At 37.0% G+C, this 24,340-nt stretch overlaps 1 protein-coding gene across 12 annotated transcripts in view; it reads left to right on the forward strand.

Moving 5' to 3' along the window:
• Positions 1 to 24,340, forward strand: part of SETDB2 (SET domain bifurcated histone lysine methyltransferase 2) — a 51,458-nt gene that overhangs the window by 5,588 nt on the left and 21,530 nt on the right. For 5 of the 12 annotated variants that reach the window (XM_073014208.1, XM_073014215.1, XM_073014197.1 and 2 more), the window contains 6 exons: positions 202 to 559; positions 8,389 to 8,514; positions 9,360 to 9,425; positions 12,277 to 12,312; positions 16,044 to 16,140; positions 22,735 to 22,857. In XM_073014208.1, coding sequence (XP_072870309.1) covers positions 544 to 559; positions 8,389 to 8,514; positions 9,360 to 9,425; positions 12,277 to 12,312; positions 16,044 to 16,140; positions 22,735 to 22,857 — 464 coding nt within the window. In that variant the 5' untranslated portion in view covers positions 202 to 543. The remainder of the gene's footprint in view (positions 1 to 201; positions 560 to 8,388; positions 8,515 to 9,359; positions 9,426 to 12,276; positions 12,313 to 16,043; positions 16,141 to 22,734; positions 22,858 to 24,340) is intronic. The other 7 variants (XM_073014230.1, XM_073014224.1, XM_007960398.3 and 4 more) reach the window with 5 other exon arrangements.

Raw genomic sequence — 24,340 nt, forward strand, 5'->3', positions numbered from 1 at the left:
TTAAATATGGGTGATAGGATTGGGTGGGCCTTCTCTAATATTTCTAATTTCGATACTTTACATATTTTTTCCAGATAACATATGTTTTTTGTAGTGGTTCATGCTGTTTTAGAAGATCAAGCTGTTATAGCAATATCTTATTTTCTTATATATATATAGTCCTTTACAAATATGCACTGTTTTTTATTGTTTTCCTTACAGAATGTTTCATCCATTTGTGGACCAAAAGATGGAGTTGTTTTTTATTTTTACAAAGATAATGTTAATGATCTGATACCACTACAAATATTCATGGGATGAAGATTCATAGACTTGTCTTTTGGTTGGACTGTCACTCATTTCTGAAAGTTTCTTCAGCCACAATTTCTATTTGAAAATTCAAGTACCAAAGTATATCAGGTTTAGAATGGTATAATGATATATTCTGTCTGAGGACTGCAAATTTCATAGAGACCACAGTTGGATTCCAGTGATACTCTCCAATCAAAGTGATTTGATAAACCTAACTTTGAAGAATTTTATATTTATAAACGACATCAAGAAATGGGAGAAAAAAATGGTAGGTTGAAGAACACATTGTTACTCTTTAAAAGTATATAGACAATGTAAGCTGATGTGGAATTGTCAAGGTTTTGCATTGCAAGAAACTTTTCTAAATTAGAGGGAATTAAGGGTTTATTCTCATATACCACCAATTTTGACTGTCTTTATCATTAATTGTGAAAAAATTGACTGTTTTTTGAAAACCTTTTTTTTCTTCTTTTTTTTGAGATGGAGTCTCGCTCTGTCACCCAGGCTGTAGTGCAGTGGCGCAATCTCGGCTCACTGCAACCTCTGCCTCCCAGAATCAAGTGATTCTCCTGCCTCAGCCTCCTGAGTAGCTGGGATTACAGGCGCATGCCACCATGCCCAGCTAATTTTTTCTATTTTTAGTAGAGACGGGGTTTCACCATGTTGGTCAGGCTGCTCTCGAACTCCTGACCTCATGATCCACCTGCCTTGGCCTCCCAAAGTGCTAGGAGTACAGGCATGAGCCAGATATACTTTTAGTGTTACAGAAAAATTGAGAAGATTGCAGAGTTCCAGTAACCTAGTACCCAGGTTTATCTGTGATTAACATTTTACATTTGGATGCTACATTTGTTACAATTAATGAACCAATATTGGCACATTATTATTAACTGAAGTCCACAGTATATTCACCTTAGTTTTTACCTGATGTCTTTTTCCATTCCAAGATCCCATCCAGGACACCACATTACATTTACTTGTCATGTCTACTTAGGCTCCTCCTAGCTGTGATAGTTTGTCAGACTTTTCTTGTTTTTGATTTTTTGGGGATTTTGTATCCGAATATTTTGTAAGATGCCCCTCTGTTGGAATTTTTGTCTGATATTTATCCATAATTTGACTGGAGTTATGGGTTTTGGGGAGTGTGATCTCAGAGGTAAAATGTCATTTTCCTCACATCATATCAAGAGAACATGCTGTCAGCATGATTTCTCAGAGTTGATATTGAGCTTGATTAACGGAACTTGAGCTGGCTAATGTAGGTGGTGTTCTCAAATTTCTCCACTGTAAAGTTGCTCTTTTTCTCCTGTTCCCTGCTATACTCTTTGGAAATAAATCACTATAGGCAGCCCACACTTAAGGAGTGGGGATTTTTGCCCTCCCTCCTTAAGTGTGGAATATCTACATTAATTATATTTGGAATATTTCTGCAGGGGAGATTTATCTGTATCTCTTCTTCCCCATTTATTTATTCAGTTAATCATTTATATCAGCATAGACTCATGGCTATTTATTTTATACTTTGAGTTACAAGTCAGTACTACTTTATTTATTTTGTTTTTCAAACCGTCCTCGGTTAGGCTATTGGGAGCTCTTTTAGTTGGCTCTTTTTTTGTTGTTTTTTTTTAGATGAAGTCTCACTCTGTTGCCCAGGCTCGTGTGCAGTGGCGCAATCTTGGCTCACTGCAACCTGTGCCTCCCAGGTTCAAACAATTCTCTTGCCTCAGCCTCCTGAGTAGCTGGGATTACAGGTGTGTGCCACCACGCCCAGCTAATTTTTGTATTTTTAGTAGAGACGGGGTTTCACCATATTGGCCAGGCCGGTCTCGAACTCCTACCTCAAGTGATCCACCCGCCTCAGCCTCCCAAAGCACTGGGATTACAGGCGTGAACCACCAGGCCTTGCTCGGTTGGCTCTTGTTTCCCTTTGATATACCCTCATCAGTGTAGCTATTTTTTATTTGTCTTTGTTTTATAGCACTTCCTTAATTTTTTTTGGCTCTCAAAGATTGCTCTAGATTCATCTTGTGTATTTCTTGCCCATCTTAGAGTCAGCCATTTCTTGAATAACCTGTCGATATTTTTATCGGAAAAAGGTATTAGAAACCAAGATCTGGATGATAGGTGTATTTGTTGTTACTGGAGTGTCCTTGTTTATAGGCCCTTTCAGCTGGCAGAGCAAGGAAGTGTGTGTGTATATACACACACACACATATATACATAGCTCATGGCTATAGATATTTCTATATGTAACTGTTTGTGTCTGCCTTAAGCTAAACATGAAATTATGCTGATGTTTCCAACTCTATTACCACATGAATCATTCTAGTCTCCTCTCCTTATCTGTATGCTCCCACTCCAGTAGTAAAAAACTTAGTTCCCATCACCCACCATCCATTTACTTAATCGTTCAATTCCAGTATATATACCTTGGCTGGGCACCGTGGCTTATGCCTATAATCCCAGCACTTTGAAAGGCCAAGGCCAGGAGTTAGACCAGCCTGGTAAACGTGGCAAAATCCTGTCTCTACTAAAAAAAAAAATAATAGTAATACAAAGTGGCACACGCTTATGTATAATCCGAGCTATTCCAGAGGCTGAGGCATGACAATTGCTTGAACCCAGGAGGCAGAGGTTGCAGTGAGCTGAGATCATGCCACCGTATTCCAGACTGGGTGACAGAGCAAGACTATCTAAAAAAAAAAAAAAAAGAATTTTAACCCATCCCCAGGTGGGAAAATACTTTATCAACTAGAGTACAGTAAGTAAGTATGTGCAGTTACTTTTGCCTTTATTTTTATAGACTCCACTCATTTCCAAGGTTACTTAGATCAATACCTTTTCCACCCAGCCCTTGGTGAAGTTGTTTATACGTTTGTAATACAGTTAGATTCTCTTCATAGTCTGCATTCCTTATTGAGATCTGTGACGTCCTAAATGATTTTTAAAATTTGCGTACGTTAAAGTTCATTGTTTACTCTTTAAAATTCTGTGGGTTTTTACAACTGCATAATATCGTACATCTGTAATTATAGTATCATACTCAATAGTTTGAGTGCCTTTAACGTAGTTGTAATGTGTGGATTGTTATATAGATCATAGTACTGATTTCACCAGGCTGTGATCTAAGCCAGTGGTTCTCAATTTTTTTTTGGTCTCAGGATGACTTTATACTCTTTAGAGTATTTAAAACCCCAAAGAGCTTTTGTTTATGTGGGTAACATGTGTTGATACTTACTGTAATAGAAATTGAAACTGAAAAGTTTCAAAAAATATTGTCTCATTTTTAAGAAAATAATAAATCCAGCATGTTGAAAATATAAATAAAAACTATTTTCTAAAGCAAAAATATTAGTGAGAAGGATAACATTGTCTTACATTGTTAGAAATATCTTTAATAACTGGCTTGTTAGATTCTCATATCTGCTTCTACATTCAGTCTACTGTGATACTTCCTTTGGTTAAAATGAATAAAAGACAAGCTTCACACAGACAAGAAGGGGAAGAAGGAAGAGTATTTTAATAGCCTTTCATCTAATTGTGGATATTTTTCTTTGTTAACTCCAAAACTTAACAGGTAGTCATTCCTTAAAGGTTAGTTGCAATGTGGAATCTGACATATCATTGAGTTTTTTTACACTGTTACATTAAAATCCATTGGTCTATCTTGCACTTTGAGTAGGTCTTTTACCATGTGTGATTTTACATCATGTACTGACTACTTGTAAAATACTGGTTCAGGGAATTATGCAGATCTTCCAAATGCTGACACATTTAATCATGTAATTTTAAAATCACATTTGTTATTATTGCTACTGATCTCATTTAAAAGTGGTTAACTCTTCAGAAACTTTCAGGTTTGCCATGGCAGATACAAGGTTTTCAAAATTCTCATTTTCGTCCTGTAGCTTGAATTTTATCATTAGCAACAAATATTGTTAGTTTTGTCCTTCAGGTGATAGGCTGACTTTGCTCATATGCCAGACACCCAAGTCTGGAAAACTATAGTTTTATCAGTGGTTCTTTTAAGTAAAAATGGTTTTCATTTAAAAACAAAAAACAAAAAAACAGGTAGTTTAGCTTATAAGTTAAACAATCCCACTAGTATTTTTTCTTGAGACAGCCGTTATACTATAATGGCTGTACAAATGATTGTAATCATTTATGTTGTTTCATTAAAGATATACTTAGATGAAATTGTTGGTGAAGATCACAATGACTTACTGATAGTTTGATGCCACTACCTTGATTCATGCTGAGACACTAGCAATTTTACTCACCAGTGCCTTTGTACTATCAGATGATGTCAATACAATAAAAACAGCAAATGTCCTAATATTATTTTTTAAATAGTTTGTCCTTGTTTATTCTCTGAAATAATTTGGGTAGTCCTAGGGGTCCACAGACCACATTTTGCTAATCACAGGCTCAAAGATACCTTAGAGTTCCTCTAGACCAATACCCTAAAGCCCCTTACTATATATGTTTCTGTGTACTAAGGTCATTATTAATGTATTTGGTAAGTATTTCATAAATACTTGTCTAGCAAATGATTCAGATCAGTATTATTGATGATCACTGTCTGTTTACAAAGACTGTCTAAAGTGAGATTGGTAGACGTACTATAACTATACCATTTACTTGGCTTTGTTCATGACAAGGCTGCTACACTTCTTGCCTCATGGTTATAGTCTTGCAATGAATAGTCATTACTGGCTAAATAAAAAAGAGCGTTTGAACAGATAATGAAGTTATCCGGTGGTATTCTTCATTTCTGGGGGCAAATAGCAGCAATATTAGTATCCTGAATTGATCTTCAATTCAAGTACCTGCTCCAGTATTCCTTGTAAATATCTTCTAATAAAATATACTGAAATATTTACAGTTTTAGGTTATAATGCTGAGCATGCATACAGTGCACAAAGAAGTGAAGATCAGGAGCAAGAAACTAAAATTGCTTATATTGTAGTAACTATGTCTACAGTCAAAATCAAAGTCATCCAGATGATTCTTGTGATACTCATTTAGTCTCCTTGTGCACAGAAGTTGTTAACTGGATCTATTAGTTTCATTTATCAGAAAGTTTGGTTACCTCTGATCAAGAAGGAAGACATGAGGAACAAGTGACATTTTAATGAGAATTAAACCTAGCAATATGAGATAATAAGGATGTCATAAGGAAAAACATATTTATTTAAAACCTAGAGCAAATAAATATGAATTGCTTAGTTACATTCATTTACTGTAGAAGCAGATTCAGTGTTTTCTTTGATTGGCTTTGTTTTTTTAAATTGTATTACCAATGTCCTTTTTATTAATCAGTTCCAAGATTGAGCATTTACTCTGTTTACTTTTTAAATAACTAATTTTAAGTATTTCCTACCAGAATAATTTAGTAGCATGTATTGGCATTTCTAAGACTTTTTTTTTTTTTTTTTTTTTTTTTTTTTTGAGAGTCTTGCTCTGTTACCCAGGCTGGAGTGCAGTGGCATGATCTCAACCCACTGCAACCTCTGCCTCCTAGGTTCAAGCAGTTCTCATGCCTCATCCTCCCGAGTAGCTGGAACTACAGGCATATGCCACTACGCCCAGCTAACTTTTTTGTGTTTTTGGTAGAGATGGGGTGTCACCGTGTTGGCCGGGCATGTCTCAAACTCCTGGCCTCAAGTGATCTGCCTGCCTCAACCTCCCAAAGCGCTGGGATTACAGGCGTGAGCCACCACACCTAGCCTCTGAGACAATTTTAAATGAAAAAAAAAAATTCGTTGAGTCCTGATTGCTGTCTTTTAGCATCACTGCTTTTTTTTTCAGAACAGGACAGAATTATATGTGATTCCAGCATGCTTTAATGTTACCAAAGGCTATTTTTAAATACTTCTAAAATACTTGAAAATACTTCAAAATACATCTCAATGTCCACCTCTAATAAAGATAAATCCCTAGTAAGAGGTATTGACTCATATCTGTGAAGGGAAATGTAACAATAATCTATGAAGTGCTTTGAAAAATAATTTTGCCTAGAAGTGATTTTTGTTAATTATCGGTGAAAAACCTAATGATTTTAGGCACCCTGAGAAAGCCCTGCTTCACAAAAATATTTTTCTCATTAAGCTGATTGTTCTGTAAAATTCCACAGTGAAAGATTAATCCCTTTTGCTCACTGCAGCCAAGAACTCCTGGGCTCAAGCAATCCTCTCGCCTCAGCCTTCTGAGTAGCTTGGACCACAGGCATGTACCACCTCACCTGGCTGATTTTTTTTGTAGAGATGAAGTCTTGCTATGTTACCCATGCTGGTATTGAACTCTTGGCCTCAAGTGATTCTCCTTTCTTGGTCTCCTAAAGTACTGGGATTACAGGCCTGAGACACTGTGCCCAGTTTGTTATTTCCATTTTATAGATGTGGTCACACAGTTAATAAATGGGTCAGAACTAGTATTCAGACCCAACTACACTTGAACTCCAAAGCCTAGGTTGTTAATCACCACTCTTCTTCTTTCCTTGGCTTCTGAGATACTGCTCTCCTGGGTTTCTCTTCCACCTCAGTCTCTATAGTTCCTTTTCCTTGTATTGTTGATGTTTCTTATTCTGTATGTTCTCCCTATGGAATTACATCTACTCTATGGCATCAGCAAGTATTTGTATGTTAATGACTCCAATTTGTATTTCTGAACCAGATCTTACTCTAGAGCCTATGCATCCAGTTTGTTCAGAGAGCCTCTTACTACTTGAATTTGCCACCTGTCCCTCTACCTTTATTCATACCTTAATGAATAGCATTATTGTCCATATGATTGCCTGAGGCAAAAAGTGGAAATCATTCATGACTTCTCCCACTGCTACCTGAGTGATCTTTCTGGAAAACATAACTAATCATATCATAAGACCCTTATACCTCTTGGGTAGCTTTCCATATAGAAGATGCTTAGCATGGCACATAGGGCCTTTGATGTCATGCCCCTACCTGCCTTTTAAGCACCAGTTCTCATCCATTTTGTCCTCTCACATTGCTCTTGTTTAAAATCTTGAAATCTTGTTTGAGCTGTGCTATGGGGAATTAAAAGTAAGCTTAGTCTTACATAGTATACATCAGGCCAGAGTATTAGTAGGAAAACAACACCCCTCCAGAGGCCGCTGTGTTGGCAGCAGCACTAATTAGCCAGAAGTCCCCTTTGGGAAAGGTGACTTTCCCAGCAGAAATTGAGACTTTGATATCTAAGCCCCTTATGCAAATTCTCCCTTCTTTGCCAAACTTGGAGGTTCTGGGTTTAACTTGTGTTAAGGAAAATGTATTTTTTGTAAGCCATCTGGACTGTCATTAATCCTCCGTGTGCGTACTCCAGTGACCTTTCTAAAATGTAATTATTACTATGTCTCTCCTTTGCTTAAGGCCCTATTCGTTAATTTTAAATAATTTTATACATTGTAACGTTGTATAAATGAATTATGCTTAGCATTTTAGGTATTTTTGTTACTTTTAAACATGATGTGAGATTTAGCTTTTGCCTACTAATAATTGTTTTTCTTGTGTTTTCAAGTTTGAAAGGATTGTTTCTTTAAGAAAATTTCCAAGTATTAGCTTACTGGGCATCAGAAATGTTGGCTCATTTATGTAACTTTCTCTGTAAAACGTTAAATATTAATTTGCTTCATGCAATTAAACATATAGAAGACTTTTTTTAAAAACAATATTGTTGGACATTTAGTTATTTCAGCAGCCATTGAGTTGTCTCATTCTGAAACCACACTCAGTGGAGATTATATCCCTAAGACTTTTAAAAGTGTATGTACAATCTATACATATACCCCACAACCACTCTCCAGTGAAGTCTTTCTTCTGTTTTCTAGTCAAGAAAGTGTCACTAAAGTTTTCAATATATATTTTAAAAATTAACAGAAATGGGTGAGATACTTAGATCATATTGTTTCTAGCTCTTTGTAAGGAAACATTACTAAAATATTTTCCTCAAGGAAAATGATAGACCAGATGAGTCTTGATCTTATTTAGAAACCAAGTAGATTGTTCTGTAACATGTTCCTTAGATAAATTACAGTATTTTTCTATTAGCTCTTAGGCTAGTCACTTATTTTAATTTTAGGTGATGCAAAAACTTTCTGGATGGAGCTAGAAGATGATGGAAAAGTGGACTTCATTTTTGAACAAGTACAAAATGTGCTGCAGTCACTGAAACAAAAGATCAAAGATGGGTCTGCCACCAATAAAGGTATGAAGCAATAAAAACTTTGAATATGTTTAATACTAAATATTTCTCTCTGGCAGTATAGTGTCATTCTATTTCCAATATTGCTGTTTGTAAAAGTAGGTGGATATAATTACTTTTGAATAATACCTACTGAATTTCTTTTTATCTCAAACTACTTTTTCTCTTATGTATCTTTTTTTTAGGGGAATGTTGCAAAAGTAACATAACATTTGACACTTACAGAAAAATATAACAAGGAAAAATTATTCCACATTCAGAGACAACTAGTTTTTTCATATGTATGTGTAAAAGTACATATAACTTTATTTTGCCTACTTTAAACAGAACTTACTCTGCCAGTCTTCTGAAAGCAAAATTTGTGTTCTACATAGGCAGTTAGTTCAGTCATCCAAGTTTTTATTTTTTCTATTTGTTTGTTGTTAACCCTGGTTGGTTATAGAACGTAAGACTTTGAGACGGAATCCTCCTCAATCCATCAGGACATATGGTTTCGAAGCAAATTTTTCTCCAGATTATTTTTAATACTTTCTGGGTGTTCTTATGACATTATTATTATGTGTTTATCAAAAAAAATTGGCACTGTTTTTCATTTTAATGTTCCTCTCAATCCTCCATGAGTCAGATAAATCTAGATTCTAATCCAGTTGTACTACTTCCTAGCTGAATGTCCTGGAATAAATAGCTTAACCTCTGAGCCTCAGTTTCTTTTGTCTCTAATGCAGATAGTACTATTAACCTCTCAGGGAGTAGTGAAGATTAAATGAGATAAAATATGTAAATTGTTCAGCACAGTAGCTGGCACCATGAATAAAGGAATGGTGATGCTGTTTTTCTGTCTTTAACAGAATACATCCAAGCAATGATTCTAGTGAATGAAGCAACTATAATTAACAGTTCAACATCAATAAAGGGTATGTACATCTCTATTCCCAATGTAGAGTATTCTCTGATATTTTCTTGCCATGAAGCAGGATAACTTTAATAGGTCGAGCTAATTAAAGATAATTTAAAATAAAATCTAACATCAACATTTCAAAGTTACATAAATCACAGTTTCCTCTGTTAAGTGAAAAGTCCTACCCATCTAGAGACAGTAAATGCACATCCAACTAAGCATCCTAGGGAAAGAATTAACAAATGTGTGTCTTCTTTGCGGGGAAAAATTGCTCTTTTAAAGAGGGCAAATAGAATTGTACCTTTAAAACACTATATATCCGCTTTCTGTGAAGAACAATACTTGAAAGATATATTCTTGTATAGATAAGATGGTGAGTAAATCTTTTATTTCTAGATTGCTTTTAGACTTCCAAGCTCTAAATCAGCTTAGAAGGATCAAAGAGAATATACTAAAGAAAAACTGTTTCTCTTCTCTCAAAACTTTTGACATCAAATGTGGGTTTTCTATGCCGTGCAATTCTCCAGTATTCTGTGGACGCCAATGGATGTTGTGTTCTAAAATTTAATTCAGTTCTGACACTAAGTGCTACCCAGAGTTAGCTCAGATCCCACAGATTAAGGGCTCATTCCCACCAACTTGCTCCCACTTCAGACACTGGTCACAATCCCTGGGCCTCTTGTACTTCTGACTGACTTGGCTACAAATCAGAGGTTCCCACAACCCCCTCCTCAGATTCCATGATTTGCTATAATGGCTTATAGAACTCACAGAAGCACTTACAATTACCAGTTTATTATAAATGATATTGTAAAGGATGCAAATGAATAGCCAGGTGAAGAGGTACACAGGGCAAAGTCTGGAAGGGCCTGAGAACAGGAGCTTCTGTCCCTGTGGAGTTTTGGGGTGTACCACCCTCCCAGTATGTGGATGCATTCATCAGTCTGAAAGCTCTCTGAACCCTGTTGTTCAGGAGTTTTGTGGAGGTCTCATTACATAGGCATGATTCAGTCATCAGCCCATTGGTGATTTGCTTAATCTGCCACTTTCTCTTCCCTGGATATGGGGGTGGAAAGGGTAGGGATGAAAGTGCCAACTCTTTAACCATGCCTTTGTCAGAAGTGCCTTGGTCTTTCTGACAACCAGCCCCCATTCTGAAGCTGTCTAGGGACACCTCACCTCTCAGTAGTCATTAGCATACAAAAGACACTCTTACCACTACTGGAGATTCCAAGGGTCTCAGAAGTTCTTATGTCAGGAACTGGGGACTAAGACAAATATTATAACAGAAGATGCTCCTCTCACACCTGTTACTTGAAATTAGAAGGGTTTTAGGAATTACGTCAGGAGCCAGGGCAGAAACCAAATATATATTTCTTATGATGTTACATGTACTAAGACTATAAAAACAAAAACTGAGAAGTTGTTTTAACAGGATCAATCACCATTCCATAAATCTTAGTCTATCACACATTTGCTGAAGTTTTGAGGAAGTACAATATTTACTAGGTTTATATTAATGCTGTTAGATGTTGTCAATAAATTTTAATGATTTTTGTCTTTTATAATTTGGAGTCTTAAGTCTTTTAAATCTCAGAAAATATAGTCTAGCATCACCAGTCTATTTTAAGTAAACCATTTGGTATTCAAAAGTATCCTCAATTTCAGTAGCTATAGTATAGCTTTGGAAGAGTAGTTTCTTGAAGAAAACAGTCTTCCTTTCACAGTATCCTTCAGTAACACTCAGAATTGTAGGGGAGAAAAAATTTTATCTCAGTGGCTAGGGGATAAGGGCTGTAACAACATAGAAGACAGATTAACAGGAGAAGAGACATAAACAAATGTGTTAATTTTTTTTTCTTTTTTTTTGAGATGAAGTCTCGCTCTCTCGCCCAGGCTGGAGTACAGTGGTGGTATCTCGGCTCACTGCAACCACCGCCTCCAGGGTTCAAGTAATTCTCCTGCCTCAGCCTCCCAAGTAGCTGGGACTACAGGCTCATGCCACCACAACCGGCTAATTTTTTTGTGTGTTCTAGTAGAGACAGGGTTTCACCGTGTTGCCTAGACTGGTTGTGAACTCCTGAGCTCAGGCAAACTGCTTGCCTTGGCCTCCCAAAGTGCTGGAATTACAGGCATGAGCTACTGCGCCTGGCCAACTTTTAATTTTATATGCGGGAATTAGAAGGACCAGAGAGATCTTAGGGTGAATACAGGAGGATCTTTATTGAGTGCACTCAGACCCAGCAGACTTAACATCCAAAAACTGGGCCCAGAACAAAGACAGCACTTGACTTTTATACACAAGGGAGTGGGCTAGCCAGAAACAAGCTTAGAGTGACACGAAGCGTAGTGGCGCGAAAACAATGATACAGAGGCAGAACAAAGATAGTTAATCAAATTGTGACAGGTTCATGACTCAGGATTACACATGACCATTGCCCTGCAGCCCAGATGTCTGTTATCTAGGTTTTTCTCTAGTGCCTAGCACAGCTTATTCCATGACCTTCACTATGGTACCCAGGTGGCTGTAACTCAGGCCTGCTCAGACAGTTCATGACCTTCACTCCACTGTTTAGATAAAACAGAATACTTGAAGTTACTAGTTACAGAGAACAGGAATCTATACACTCATACCATAAGAGAAAGGAAAATTTGTTTTTCTTCTCCCTATGTTGAGGGAGTGCTGGGAGAGTCGCAGAGCACATTTCTTTGTGTCCTGGCTTCTTAGATAGTATTATCAAGACCTTTTCTGGGTCTGGGCTGTGCCTGTTGCTGCCTCTGGGATAAGTCGTCCTAAAATGGGACAGCTTATTTCTCTTTCTTTTAAATTTTATTTTTCTTTCTTTCTTTAATTTCCTGCCTCACAGGAGCATCACAGAAAGAAGTGAATACCCAAAGCACTGGTAAGATTTGAGAGCACATTATACCACCCTAATAGGTGAAAGGGAGGGGCAGAGGAGCACTTCTGAAAGAACACGTGACTTCAAAGATAAATGGGCCCTACAAGAATAAGTGGGAGATTTGTAAGAGTGTCTGAGTATAGTACTGACTGCCTCTGTTCTCCCTGATAAGGTGAAATCATTCCTGGTTGATGAAACTTCTGGGAGGGGATTTATGACAATTGAGTTCCTTTTTGGGAGGATCTATTTTTAGACAGATAAGGGAACTCCAGAGAAAGCCTTTTCCTATATTTGTTCATTCTCAGATGTCTTCAATTCAAAATAATTTTTATGCTACTATATCTCATCTGGACAATCCTTAACGGATTATATTTAGTTTTGCAAGGTAGAGGCTTTTAACCTCACTTGTTACCAAGAAAAATGTTAACAACTAATTCTAAAGATTTCTTTTCATTCTGAAGAAACTTTTTTCCACAAAAAGTCGGTTGGTTTTTGTTTGGGGTCTTTTAAGGAAATAATTTTATCAATAGAAATGCTGAATATTATAATTTCGTATTTTTATATAGTTTGTCCCTCTGAAATGTAACAAATGCATCAAGATAAGAGTATATTTATTTGCTAGTGGTGAAGTGTTTTTAAGTAAACAGTTGGGGAGAGTTATGTAATTGACATTGTTGGCAAATGTAAGGATTGAAAACCTTTGGTAATAAAGTTTCATGTGGGCTGGATGCAGTGGTTCAGGCTTATAATCCAAGCACTTTAGGAGGCTGAGGTGGGAGGATCACTTTAGCCCAGGAGTTTGAGACCAACCTGGGCAACACAATGAGACCTCATCTCTACAGATAATAAAAAAAAAAAAAAAATTAGCTGGCTGTGGTGGTATGTGTCTGTGGTCCCAGGTATTCAAGAGGCTGCAATGGGAAGATCGCTTGAGCCCAGGAAATCAAATCTGCAGTGAGCTGGGATCACACTACTGCATTCCAGCCTTCCAACCTAGGCAAGAGAGTGAGACCCTGTCTTAAAAAAAAAAAAAAAAAAGTTTCATGCTAGCATTTATTTTAAAAAGAATGTTGAGAATGAGAGAAACAAAAGAACTTTGTGTTGAGGTCAAAACAAGCTGTCCTGGATCCAACCTAGACTCCCCAGGCTGTCATCAAACTGCTAATTACGTTTATTTTTCTTGATGATGTGTAACTCTCAATATTTCCTCTGTCTCCATATGAAGGATTGGATAGTGTTTTATTGAGAGAAATTATTTCCCTTTCCTCTTTTATCTAATGACTAAATCTCCATGTTTTTGAGTAAATCCTATTTCCAGCTATGCTTATATACATTTATTTTGCTCATATTTGTTAATATAGGTTTATATAACTCATGCAAATAAATTAGCTGGAGGAAAAGTCAAGCTCTTAATTCGTAAAATTAATTTCTAATCAGTTATAGCTGTGAACCTAAAATCAAAAGGGTCAGAATCTCATTTTTTTTTTTTTGAGATGAAGTCTTGTACTTGTCCTCCAGGCTGGAGTGCAGTGGCGCAATCTTGGCTCACTGCAACCTTCGCCTCCCGGGTTCAAGCGATTCTCCTGCCTCAGCCTCCTGAGTAGCTGGGATTACAGGTGCCTGCCACCACGCCAGGCTAATTTTTGTATTTTTAGTGGAGACAGAGTTTCACCATGTTGGCCAGGCTGGTCTCGAACTCCTGACCTCAGGTGATCTGCCCGCCTCAGCCTCCCAAAGTGCTGAGATTACAGGTGTGAACCACCATGCCCAGCCCAGAATCTAATTTTGAGAGAGTTTATTCAGGTGCAAAGCGTAAGGGTAGCCATGTGAGGACTGGTGCTATACCAAAGATAAATGCTTCTGGTGTGGGGAGAAATGAGGATTATTTATATAGGCAAAACAGAGGTTAACAGGATTACAGCATTTTTGTGCAAAGGGTAACATACAGATATTTAATTGGCTACTTTTGATTACACTCTAAGCAAGTTGTCCAACATGCTGTTGTAAACAGGTAGTGGTCACAAGGGTCTCTTTCTCCATATCATTTAGACTAAGTTTGAAAAAAGAATAGGGAGTCTTAGCTAGGCATGGTGTCTCAGGCTTGTAATCCCAGAACTTTGGAAGGCTGAGGTGGCAGGATCACTTGAGTCCAGGAGTTCAAGACCAGCCAGGCAACATAGTGAGATTCTGCCTCTACAAAACAATTTTAAAAATTAGTCGGGTGTGGCGTTGCCCATGATCACATCAATGTACTCCAGCTTGGGTGACAGAGCAAGACCTTGTGTCTTTTAAAAAAAAAAAGAATAGGGAGTCTAGTTAATGTGTAATATCTCAACACAGAAGTCAGAAAGCAATGATCATGCACCAAAGAAAAAATCACGTTACATGAGTCATCTTTCAGGGCTTAACTTTTCCCTTTGGCATAATAAATTTGGAAGGTCCTAAATTTTTATTTTATTTTTACATAGCTCTCTTCAACTATCAAATTTTTATTTATTCATTTATTTTAGAGATAGGGTCTTTCTCTGTCACTCAGGCTGGAGTGCAGTGGTGCAAGTATAGCTCACTGCAGCCTACAACTCCTGGGCTTAAGCAGTGCTCCCACCTCAGTTCCCAAATAGCTAGAACTACGGGCATGCGCCACCACGCCTGGCTAACTTTTTTTTTTTTTTTTCTTGTAGAGACAGGGCCTTGTTCTGTTGCTCAGGGGGCCCTTGAACTCCTGGCCTCAAGTAATCCTCCCATTTCATCCTTCCAAAGTGCTGGGATTACAGGCATGAACCTTGTGCTTGGCTCAGCTATCAGATTTTAAACCTTTCTTTACTTGGAAAATTAAAGACAGATATTTTTCAGTTAGCCACGGAGCAACTCTGAAATACAATATCCTTTTATTAAACTTTTTTTGAGGGGGAAAGTAAGTTTTAATTTTTTTATTAGAAAATAAATATACTGGGCCAGGCACAGTGGCTCATATATACTGGGCCAGGCACAGTGGCTCATGCCTGTAATCCCAGCCCTTTGGGAGGACCAGGTGGGCAGATCACTTGAGGACAGGAGTTCAAGATCAGCTGGACCAACATGATAAAACCCCGTCTCTACTAAAACTACAAAAATTAGCTGGGCGTGGTTTTGCACGCCTGTAATGCCAACTACTGGAGAGGCTGAGGCAGGAGAATCATTTGAACCTAGGAGGTGAGGGGTGCAGTGAGCCAAGATCACACCACTGCCTTCTACCCTGGGCAACAGAGTGAATGAGACTCTGTCTCAAAAAAAAGAAGAAATGTGAAAACTAGATCAAAAGAGATACCCAGATACTTCATCCCCTCCCCAAAGTAGTTGTAGAGCAATAGGAAAACAAAAGGTACATAAATTTTTCATTTTCTGACTTTTATAGAGCCTTTAAGAATTTTGTGATTTCTCTATAAAATGCATGCAGAAGCAGGGATACTCAATGTCCACCTTAAAGATTGGTTAAGCTTCAAATCAAGTTCAGGCCAAACTAGAGTTTCTACAGTAGAAATGTTTTCTGTTCTCAGTGTTTTATCCTATTTTATTAATATTTTTGAAAATATTGACATTTAATCTTTTGCCTCAATCTTGAAACCTTAATATGTTTGCAAATTTTAGGGATCCATGTGGGCAGACTCTAGTCAATGAACATATTACTTGGATACTTACAGCAAATGGTTTTTAACTTGGTATACTTGTTGCTCACTTTGTATTTTTTTGTGTAGATCATATGCCTGTGACTCAGAAGGAACAGGAAAACAAATCCAATGCATTTCCCTCTACATCATATGGAAATTCCTTTCCAGAAGATTGTACATTTCTGTATGTATATAAATTCTTTGTTATTAATGCTTTTGCTCCTACAGATTTCTTCTTTATAAATCATTTGACATTAAAATAGATGAGATATACAAAAAAAAATTTTCCCATTAAAGCTTTAAAAGTTGTATATTTTAGTATTTTATGTAGGATAGAATTTCTTGAGTCTCTGAATAGGTTATTTAATACTCCTAGTTAAGTCTTTTTATCAAGTTTAGCTTAAGATGTCTTTGTGTAATTTATTAATACACTGAAACCTACCAAGTAGTGTGTTTTTTTTGTTTTGTTTTGTTTTTTGTTTTAGTGCTTAGATTATACTGGAGAATTTAAAAATGTCAAAGTGTTTCTTTCAGTATCGGTTGAGTTTTCACAATGCATAAGAGCTCTGAAGTAGTGTCAAAAAGTTTATAAGCTTATGAATAGACTAAATTTTTCTGACCTTCCCTTTCTCATTTTATCATTACTTTCAGTAAAGATTCTTTGGCATAAAGGAGAATTGCGGAAGAGTGAATCTGATAGTCTGACACATAGTCTTTATTTTTAGTAGATAATACCTGGGCCTAACCCTTCAAGTACTAATTACAGAGAAGTTTCTGAAAGTTCTCTAGAGTAAAGAACATAGTTTCAAAACACAAAAAAAGTATCTTTAGAAAGATACCCTAATTTCATTTGTTCTTTCAGCTCAATATTAAATTGACCAAAAAAAACCTCAATATATAATTCTTTTTTTGATTTCGTGTCTGTGAGAGTTGTAGATAGACTGTTTCATATGATTTGGATTTACAAATACTAGAGATGTCATTGCAGTTTGAGTGGGTCTCAAAAGGCCCATAAAATTATTTTAAAATGCTCTAAAGCTAAGTTTACACTTTAGCTCCTTAATTGGCCATTTCAGTAGCTCACAAAACAGTTTTTTTCCTAGAAATTCTGACCTTTGAATATACAGTGTAAAATTTCATAAGTTTTTAAGAACAAATTCACTGAGTCTAAATCACTAAAATATAAAGTTCTTTTTCATGCAAATTACCACCAAACAAGCTCTCTTCCAAACAGTTATCTATATATTTAGACATTATATTTTAAACTTAAATGCAGGAGTGGTTTATTCCTGTGAAGTATCATTTTTTTATTTAAATTCATTATACCAGCTTACCAAAATCTTTTTGAATTTTGGAATATTTTTTGTCCCTTTTAGCTTATCTTGTACAAATAAATAAGCTTTCTAATATTCATTATGGTCACCGAAAACAATATTGACCAGGACATGACCAAAGATAAAAACCTGTGGTTGGCTCACTACTAGACACTTTCTATTACGCTTCAGAAAGAACTCTTTAAGCAACTGTGAATTTACTTCTACTGTTGTCCCGCCTACACTTCTCACTTACAAGGTGGTCATGAAAAATCAAGGTTCACTGCCGTAGCATTCTGTGGCATTGCCAGACATTATTCAGACTTATTGGAAACTTTGTCAAAAAAGAAAATTCAGTTAATTTGGATTTTTCTCACCTACTTGTTGACTCAGCACCTAGTCTTGGCCTTTTAAATTCCAAATATTTAGAAGTCACACACTTGATGCCTTCTTCTGGAAATTTTTAAGAGACCAATGTTAAGCTAACCTTTCTATATTTTCTGTAGCCTGTCCTCCTTCCTTTTTTAAAAATCAGGGCAGTGAGAACTTGAGGATAAGTGGTCACAGAAAAAATCAGGGCAGTACTGTTTTATTTTTAATTTTTCCGTATTTGAAGTTTTTTTCCCCAGACCTTGAGATTTAATTTGTAGAGTCTTCTATATGCTTAAATAAACTTGAGTTCTAGTACCCTCTCTTTGTCACAGACGTCAGTTTCTTTTTATTTTTTTGTTGTTTCCAAATTAAGAGCCATACTTACAGATGGAAAAGACAAATGCAGAATTGTTTTTGAGAAACTCTTCCTTCTCTTTGTTATCAGTTAACCTTATCTTTCTCCTAACAGATTATTTTCTTGTTGTAAGCATAACTTTAGTTGTTTTGTTGTTGTTGTTGTTGTTGTTGTTTTATTAGCATTTTTGGAAACCTCGGTTCTTACTAGGCTTTATGATACTTTTCTTACCGGTTCATACCAATGTTTCGTATTCATAATTAACTGTCTTCTTTTGTATGTATACTTGTAAAAATCTGAGCTGCCCAGAAAAATTGAGTTGGTTTCTTTAACTGTTTTCCCATCTCTTTGGGACTGTTTGTGATTATATAATCAGAATTTCATTTCCTTAAGAATCTCCCATCTCTCTTGTACTGTATTGACACTCAGAGGCCTTTTTTTTTTGAGATTATACCTAACTTTGAGTTGAGCTTTCTGAGATCCTTTCAGATGAAGGGGCATGTCTTATTAGGCTTAGGATTTTCTTCCTTTGCTGTTAAGAATTCCAAGGAAGCATTTCATTTTTGACTGGAATTATGTTTAAATAATTCCTTTTATATTTCCTCTGCAGGCCAGAAGTTTATTGCTTATTTTACTTTCAGTACTTAAACCCTCTTAGCAGCCAGTGGTCACATAGGCTGCCTGGTAAACTAAATGGTCAATAACTTAAGCCAGGGATTCTCAGCCCCGGCTAAACTGCTCAAGATTAGGCTGAGCATGGTGGCTCACACCAGTAATCCCAGCACTTAGGGAGGCTGAGGCAGGAAAACCACTTGAGCCCAAAAATTCAAGACTAGCCCAGGCAACATGGCAAAACCCCATCTCTACAAAAAAATAACAAAAATTAGCTGGGAGTAGTGGCACATGCCTGTGGTCCCAGATACTTGGGAGGCTGAGGTGTATCACCTAAGTCCGGAAGGTCAAGGCTGCAGTGAGCCATGATCACGCCTCCACGCTCTAGCTTGGGTGACAAAGTGAGACCCTATTTCACAAAAAAGATTACACAAACTATCAGTGGCAAACCCCAGGATGAAATCTTGGGTCTAATAGGACACAGGCTTTAGGTTTTTGTGGGGTTTTTTCTTTTCTTTCTTTTCTTTTTTCTTTTCTTTTCTTTTTTTTTTTTTTAAGACAGCAGGGTCTCACTCTGTCTCGCTGGGTAGACTGCAGTGGCACATAGTCACAACTCACTGTCGCCTTGACCCCCTAAGCTTAAGCGATCCTTCCACCTCAGACTCTCAAGTAGCTGGGACTACAGGTGCATACCACCACACCTGGCTAATTTTTAACTTTTTTTTTTTTTTTTTTGTAGCGATGTGGTCTCACTGTATTGCCCAGGCAGGTCGTGAACTCCTGGTCTCAAGCAATCCTCCCTCCTCAGCTTCCCAAAGTGCTGGGATTACAGGCATGAGCCACCCCACCATGCCCAGTCAGTATTTTATTCTTGAGTTGAACTGAATTTCTACTCCATATAAGTGAGTTATGACATAGGTAAATGTAAAAATTTTAAAAATAATAATTAAAAAGATACGCTTTTTATACTTTTGTGATTTTTTTTTTTTTTTTTTGGTCAAGTGTAAACTTTAGTTTGTCAGGAGTACACACCTATTCAAGCTAGCTTAAGTAGTGGACTTTATTAGAAGTGTACGAGGCGTGCAGCTGTGGTTAGCATACTGGGTGACATTGGGCTTGCACCACTACTTAAAGACACAGGTGTAAATTTAAGCCATTATGTGGCATTTTACATGACATGCACACAAACCCAAAAGATTATTTTTAAAAAAACATGCACACACATGTACCTAGACATACATACACACATATATGTAAGTAAAATAGGTCTTGAAGAACAGAAAATGTAACACAGCAGGCCATGTGAACACTAAAATAGGAACTCAAAAGTCAGTACCTAAGGTCAGGGTTGACACAGTCTCAACTCTACTTATGTCTGTTACCAGTAGGTTTCTTCTCTTCCCACATGACCAAACATAGCTGCTCCAGCTGAACTCTAACCTTCTAGTGCAAGTGTTACCTCATGAGACATATATACATATATATATAATTTTTTTTTTTTTTTTTAAATAGAGACAGGATCTAGTCATGTTGCCCAGGCTGGTCTTGATCTCCTGGGCTCAATGAATCCTCCTGCCTTGGCCTCCCACAGTGCTGGGATTACAGGTGTGAGCTACGACACCCAACCATTGTTTTAAATATCTTAATTTAAATTCTTGAAAGACACTGTATAAAAAGCCTAGTATGTGTACAAGACCCAACATCTTTGAGTACACTGAAATTAATATACCTGCCTTTCAGAAGAGGATGACCAAAGAAGGGACTGAGCAAAATAACAAATTTACCTACTGCATTCTTTAGATGAACACAGTTTACATTCTTGTTTTAAAATATGCCCCCTTAATGGTCATAGAGGATAGAATGACTTCTTACTTTAGCCTGCCAAAATCATTTGGCAGCCTCTAAGCCGTGCTCCACTTTGATGTTCAGGGTGACTAACGACACCTGAATTTACCTCTAGCACTTTTAATCAATAACTAGATTTACAATACTGTACATAGAATTGGTTTAGTTTATTTCTGGGTTTTTTTTTTCAGTAATGTATCTTCACACCTAAATGAAGTTAACCCTCCTCTCCATAAAATTGGGATGAAATTAGGTTACTTTATACTTAAGACTTGTAAGTTGGGTTTTTTTTTTTCTTCTATTTAGTAAAATGAAGCATAGATAAGAAAAATATTTTCTAAGGTTCATGCTAGTGTTTTATTTTTATGTTTTTCTCCTTCTTTTCTGTTTTTTTTCTGATCTCCTCCCACTCCTCCCTAACTCTTCTTAAATGTAAAACATGTATTTCTCTGTGTTAATTGCTCAGTAACTAGAGTCTTGTATCTCCCAGTTTTTATTTATTAGTCATAAGAAGAATACTTTTAAGCTAGTTTGACTTTCTTGAAATGTAAATTCCAAATTACGAGTTTTACCAGCATATTTACTATTACAAATTTTAGTCCTAAGTAGTTCTAATACAACTCCAAGTAGTGGCTAACTTGGAGTTGTATTTGTTGTGTCATATGAGGAAATTATGTAAAGAACATTAAACTACTATTCAAATATTAGTTGTTATTTAAGAACTAAAGATAACCCAGATACTTTCTCTCTCACATATATCCTGAATTAATCCCTTCATATTCCAAGAAAAATTTGAGTCATCTATATTAATATTTAATGTTCCCGTTCCTCCAAAGAGCAAAACAGGAACCAAAAATTTCATACCTGAGGCCAGGCGCGGTGACTCATGCTTGTAATCCTAGTACTTTGGGAGGCCAAGGCAGGCAGATTGCTTGAGCTCAGGAGTTTGAGGCCAGCCTGGGCAACATGGTGAGACCCCATCTCTACCAAAAATGCAAAAAATTAGCTGGGCATCGTGACACATGCCCATGGTCCCAGCTACTCTAGAGGCTGAGGTGGGAGGATTGCATGAGCCCAGGAGGCAGAGGTTGTGGGGAACCAAGATCACACCACTACACTCCAGCCTGGGTGACAGAGTGAGACCCTGTCTCCAAAAAAAAAAAAAAAAAAAATTCATAGGCGAAATGGGGAACTCAAATGATATTTACAGAATAATATACTACAGAATCCAATTTGAAACATATTTATTTGGTTAAGTCAAATTGAAAAGGACAACAGAACAGTTTACTATCCCTATAAATCTCTTAAGTGTATAAGTAACTTAAGAGTGAGTAACTTATATCAAAACCAAGAACAGGGCCATGAGAGCCTAAGGAATGTATTACAGTGAATTCTGAATGGAAGAAAATAGGGCAGTGTATCTCAGATAGACAAATAAATAGAATATCCGGAGTTCAGATTATACTATAATTCCTTATAAGAAAAAGTGGTAAGAAGGAACTTGACACTTAATAATAGGGAACAAGTAGTTTCAGGTACCACCTTTGAAAAACAAGAAGATACTGGATACTAAAATAAATCAAGGACCAGGCTCGGTGGCTCACACCTGTAATCCCAGCACTTTGGGAGGCCGAGGCAGGTGGGCTACTTGAGGTCAGGAGTTCGAGACCAGCCTGGCCCACACGGTAAAACCCTGTCTCTACTAAAAATACAAAAATTAGCTGGTTGTGGCAGTGGGCATCTGTAATCCCGGCTACTTGGGAGGCTGAGGCAGGAGAATTGCTTAAACCTGGGAGGTGGAGGTTGCAGTGAGCCGAGATCACGCCACTGCACTCCAGCTTAGGCAACAGAGTGAAATAAAATAAATCAAGGAATAAAAATAATTACTAAATTGGATTAGGCTAAAGAAGATAGAAATTAAATGGAAAAGAAAAACAAAAGCTGAGTTATAGAATATATTTCTTACTATGTTATGTCCTTTCCAACAGTATTCAAAAGCACTAGATAAATTGAAATTATTTAGGGAAACGTAACCTTACCTTCCCCTACCCCCTCATTTTAATGCATTAGGCATTAGTACATTGTAGTCCATGGATAGTGATGGATTTACGGTAATCATTTCGCTGTGTTCTCACCAATATTTTTTTACTATCTTTTCAAGAAATTTAAAAGATAGAGTGTATATATAAAGGAATATAACTTACACCATCCAGAAGTTACAGCTATTAATGTTCCATTGTATGTACTTCCAGTCTCTCTTTTATTTTTTATTTTTTTGGAGATGGAGTCTTCATTCTGTCACCCAAGCTGGAATGCAGTGGTGTGATCTCGGCTCACTGCATCCTCTGCCTCCCGGGTTCAAGCACTTCTCCTGCATCAGCCTCCAGAGTAGCTGGGACTACAGGTGCACACCACCACGCCTATCTAATTTTCTGTATTTTAGTAGAGATGAGGTTTCACCATGTTGCCCAAGCTGGTCTCGAACTCCTGAGCTCAGGCATTCCACCTGCCTCAGCCTCCCAAAGAGCTAGGATTACAGGCATGAGCCACTGTACCTGGCCCCGGTCTCTTTGTAAAAAAGAAAATAAAACATTATAGTATCTTTGAATTATATTCAACTTCCCAGCATGACAGGTTTCTTTGCCCTGTCTACCTTTCTAGGAGCAATCACTATCATCAATTTTTTAAAAATTTATAATTGACACAAAATTGTACATATTTATGGCAAACATTCAATGCAGGTATACATTATGGTATGATCAAATCAGGATAATTACCATATCACTATAAACATTTATCATTTCTTGTAGTGACAACACTTAAACTCTTCTAGCTATCTTGGAAAAAACTGTTATTTGCTATAGTCTCCCTACTATGTAACAGAAGACCAGAATTCATTCTTCCTGTCTCCTTTTTATCTTTTATTTTTTTAGAGACAGAGTATCACTCTGTCACCCAGGCTGGAGTTCAGTGGCACGATCATAGCTCCCTGTAACCTTGAACTCCTGTCACAGTCTTCCCACCTCAGCCTTTCCAATAGCTAAGACTACAGGCACACGCCATCATGCCAGACTTATTATTATTTTTTTTCACTTTTTGTAGAGATAGGAGCTTGCCATATTGCCTGGGCTGATCTCGAACTTGTAGGCTTAAACAATCCTCCCACCTCCTCCTCCTGAGTTGCTGGGATTATAGGCTTGAGTGACGGTGCCTGGCCTAATCTTCCTCTCTAACTGTAATACTGACCAAGACTAACCTCTCTCAGTGCCCCATTCCTTCCTGCCCTCCCCTACCCTCTTGATAATCACCCTTCTACTGTCTACTATGAAATCACATTTTTAGATTCCAGATATGAGTGAGATCCTGCCATGTTTGTCTTTCTGTACCTGGCTTATTTGACTTAACATAATGTCCTCCAGGTTCATCCATTTACCAGGTTCATCCATTGTTACCACAGATGACAATATTTCATTCTTTCTTATGGCTGAGTATTCATTGTTGGTGTGAATGTGTATATATGTGTGTGTATACACATTTTTATCCATTCATCTGTAGATGGGCATTTATATTGATTCCATATGTTGGCTACTGTGAGTAATACTGTAATAAACATGGGAGTGCAGTTGTCTTTTTGGTATACTGACTTCATATCCTTTGGATATGTATCCAGTGATGGGATTGCTGGATCATATAGTTGATCTATTTTTAATTTTTTGAAGAACTTCCATACTGGTTTCCATAATGTCCGTACTGATTTACATTCCCACCAATAGTGTACAGATGTACCTAAGAGATAATTGCAGATTTGGTTCTGGACCACTGCAATAAAACAAATATCACAATAGAATAAGTCACAAAAAGGTTTTGGTTTCCCAGTGCATGTAAAA

Source organism: Chlorocebus sabaeus, chromosome 3 (assembly GCF_047675955.1).
Source record: "Chlorocebus sabaeus isolate Y175 chromosome 3, mChlSab1.0.hap1, whole genome shotgun sequence".
Classification (NCBI taxonomy): Eukaryota; Metazoa; Chordata; class Mammalia; order Primates; family Cercopithecidae; genus Chlorocebus; species Chlorocebus sabaeus.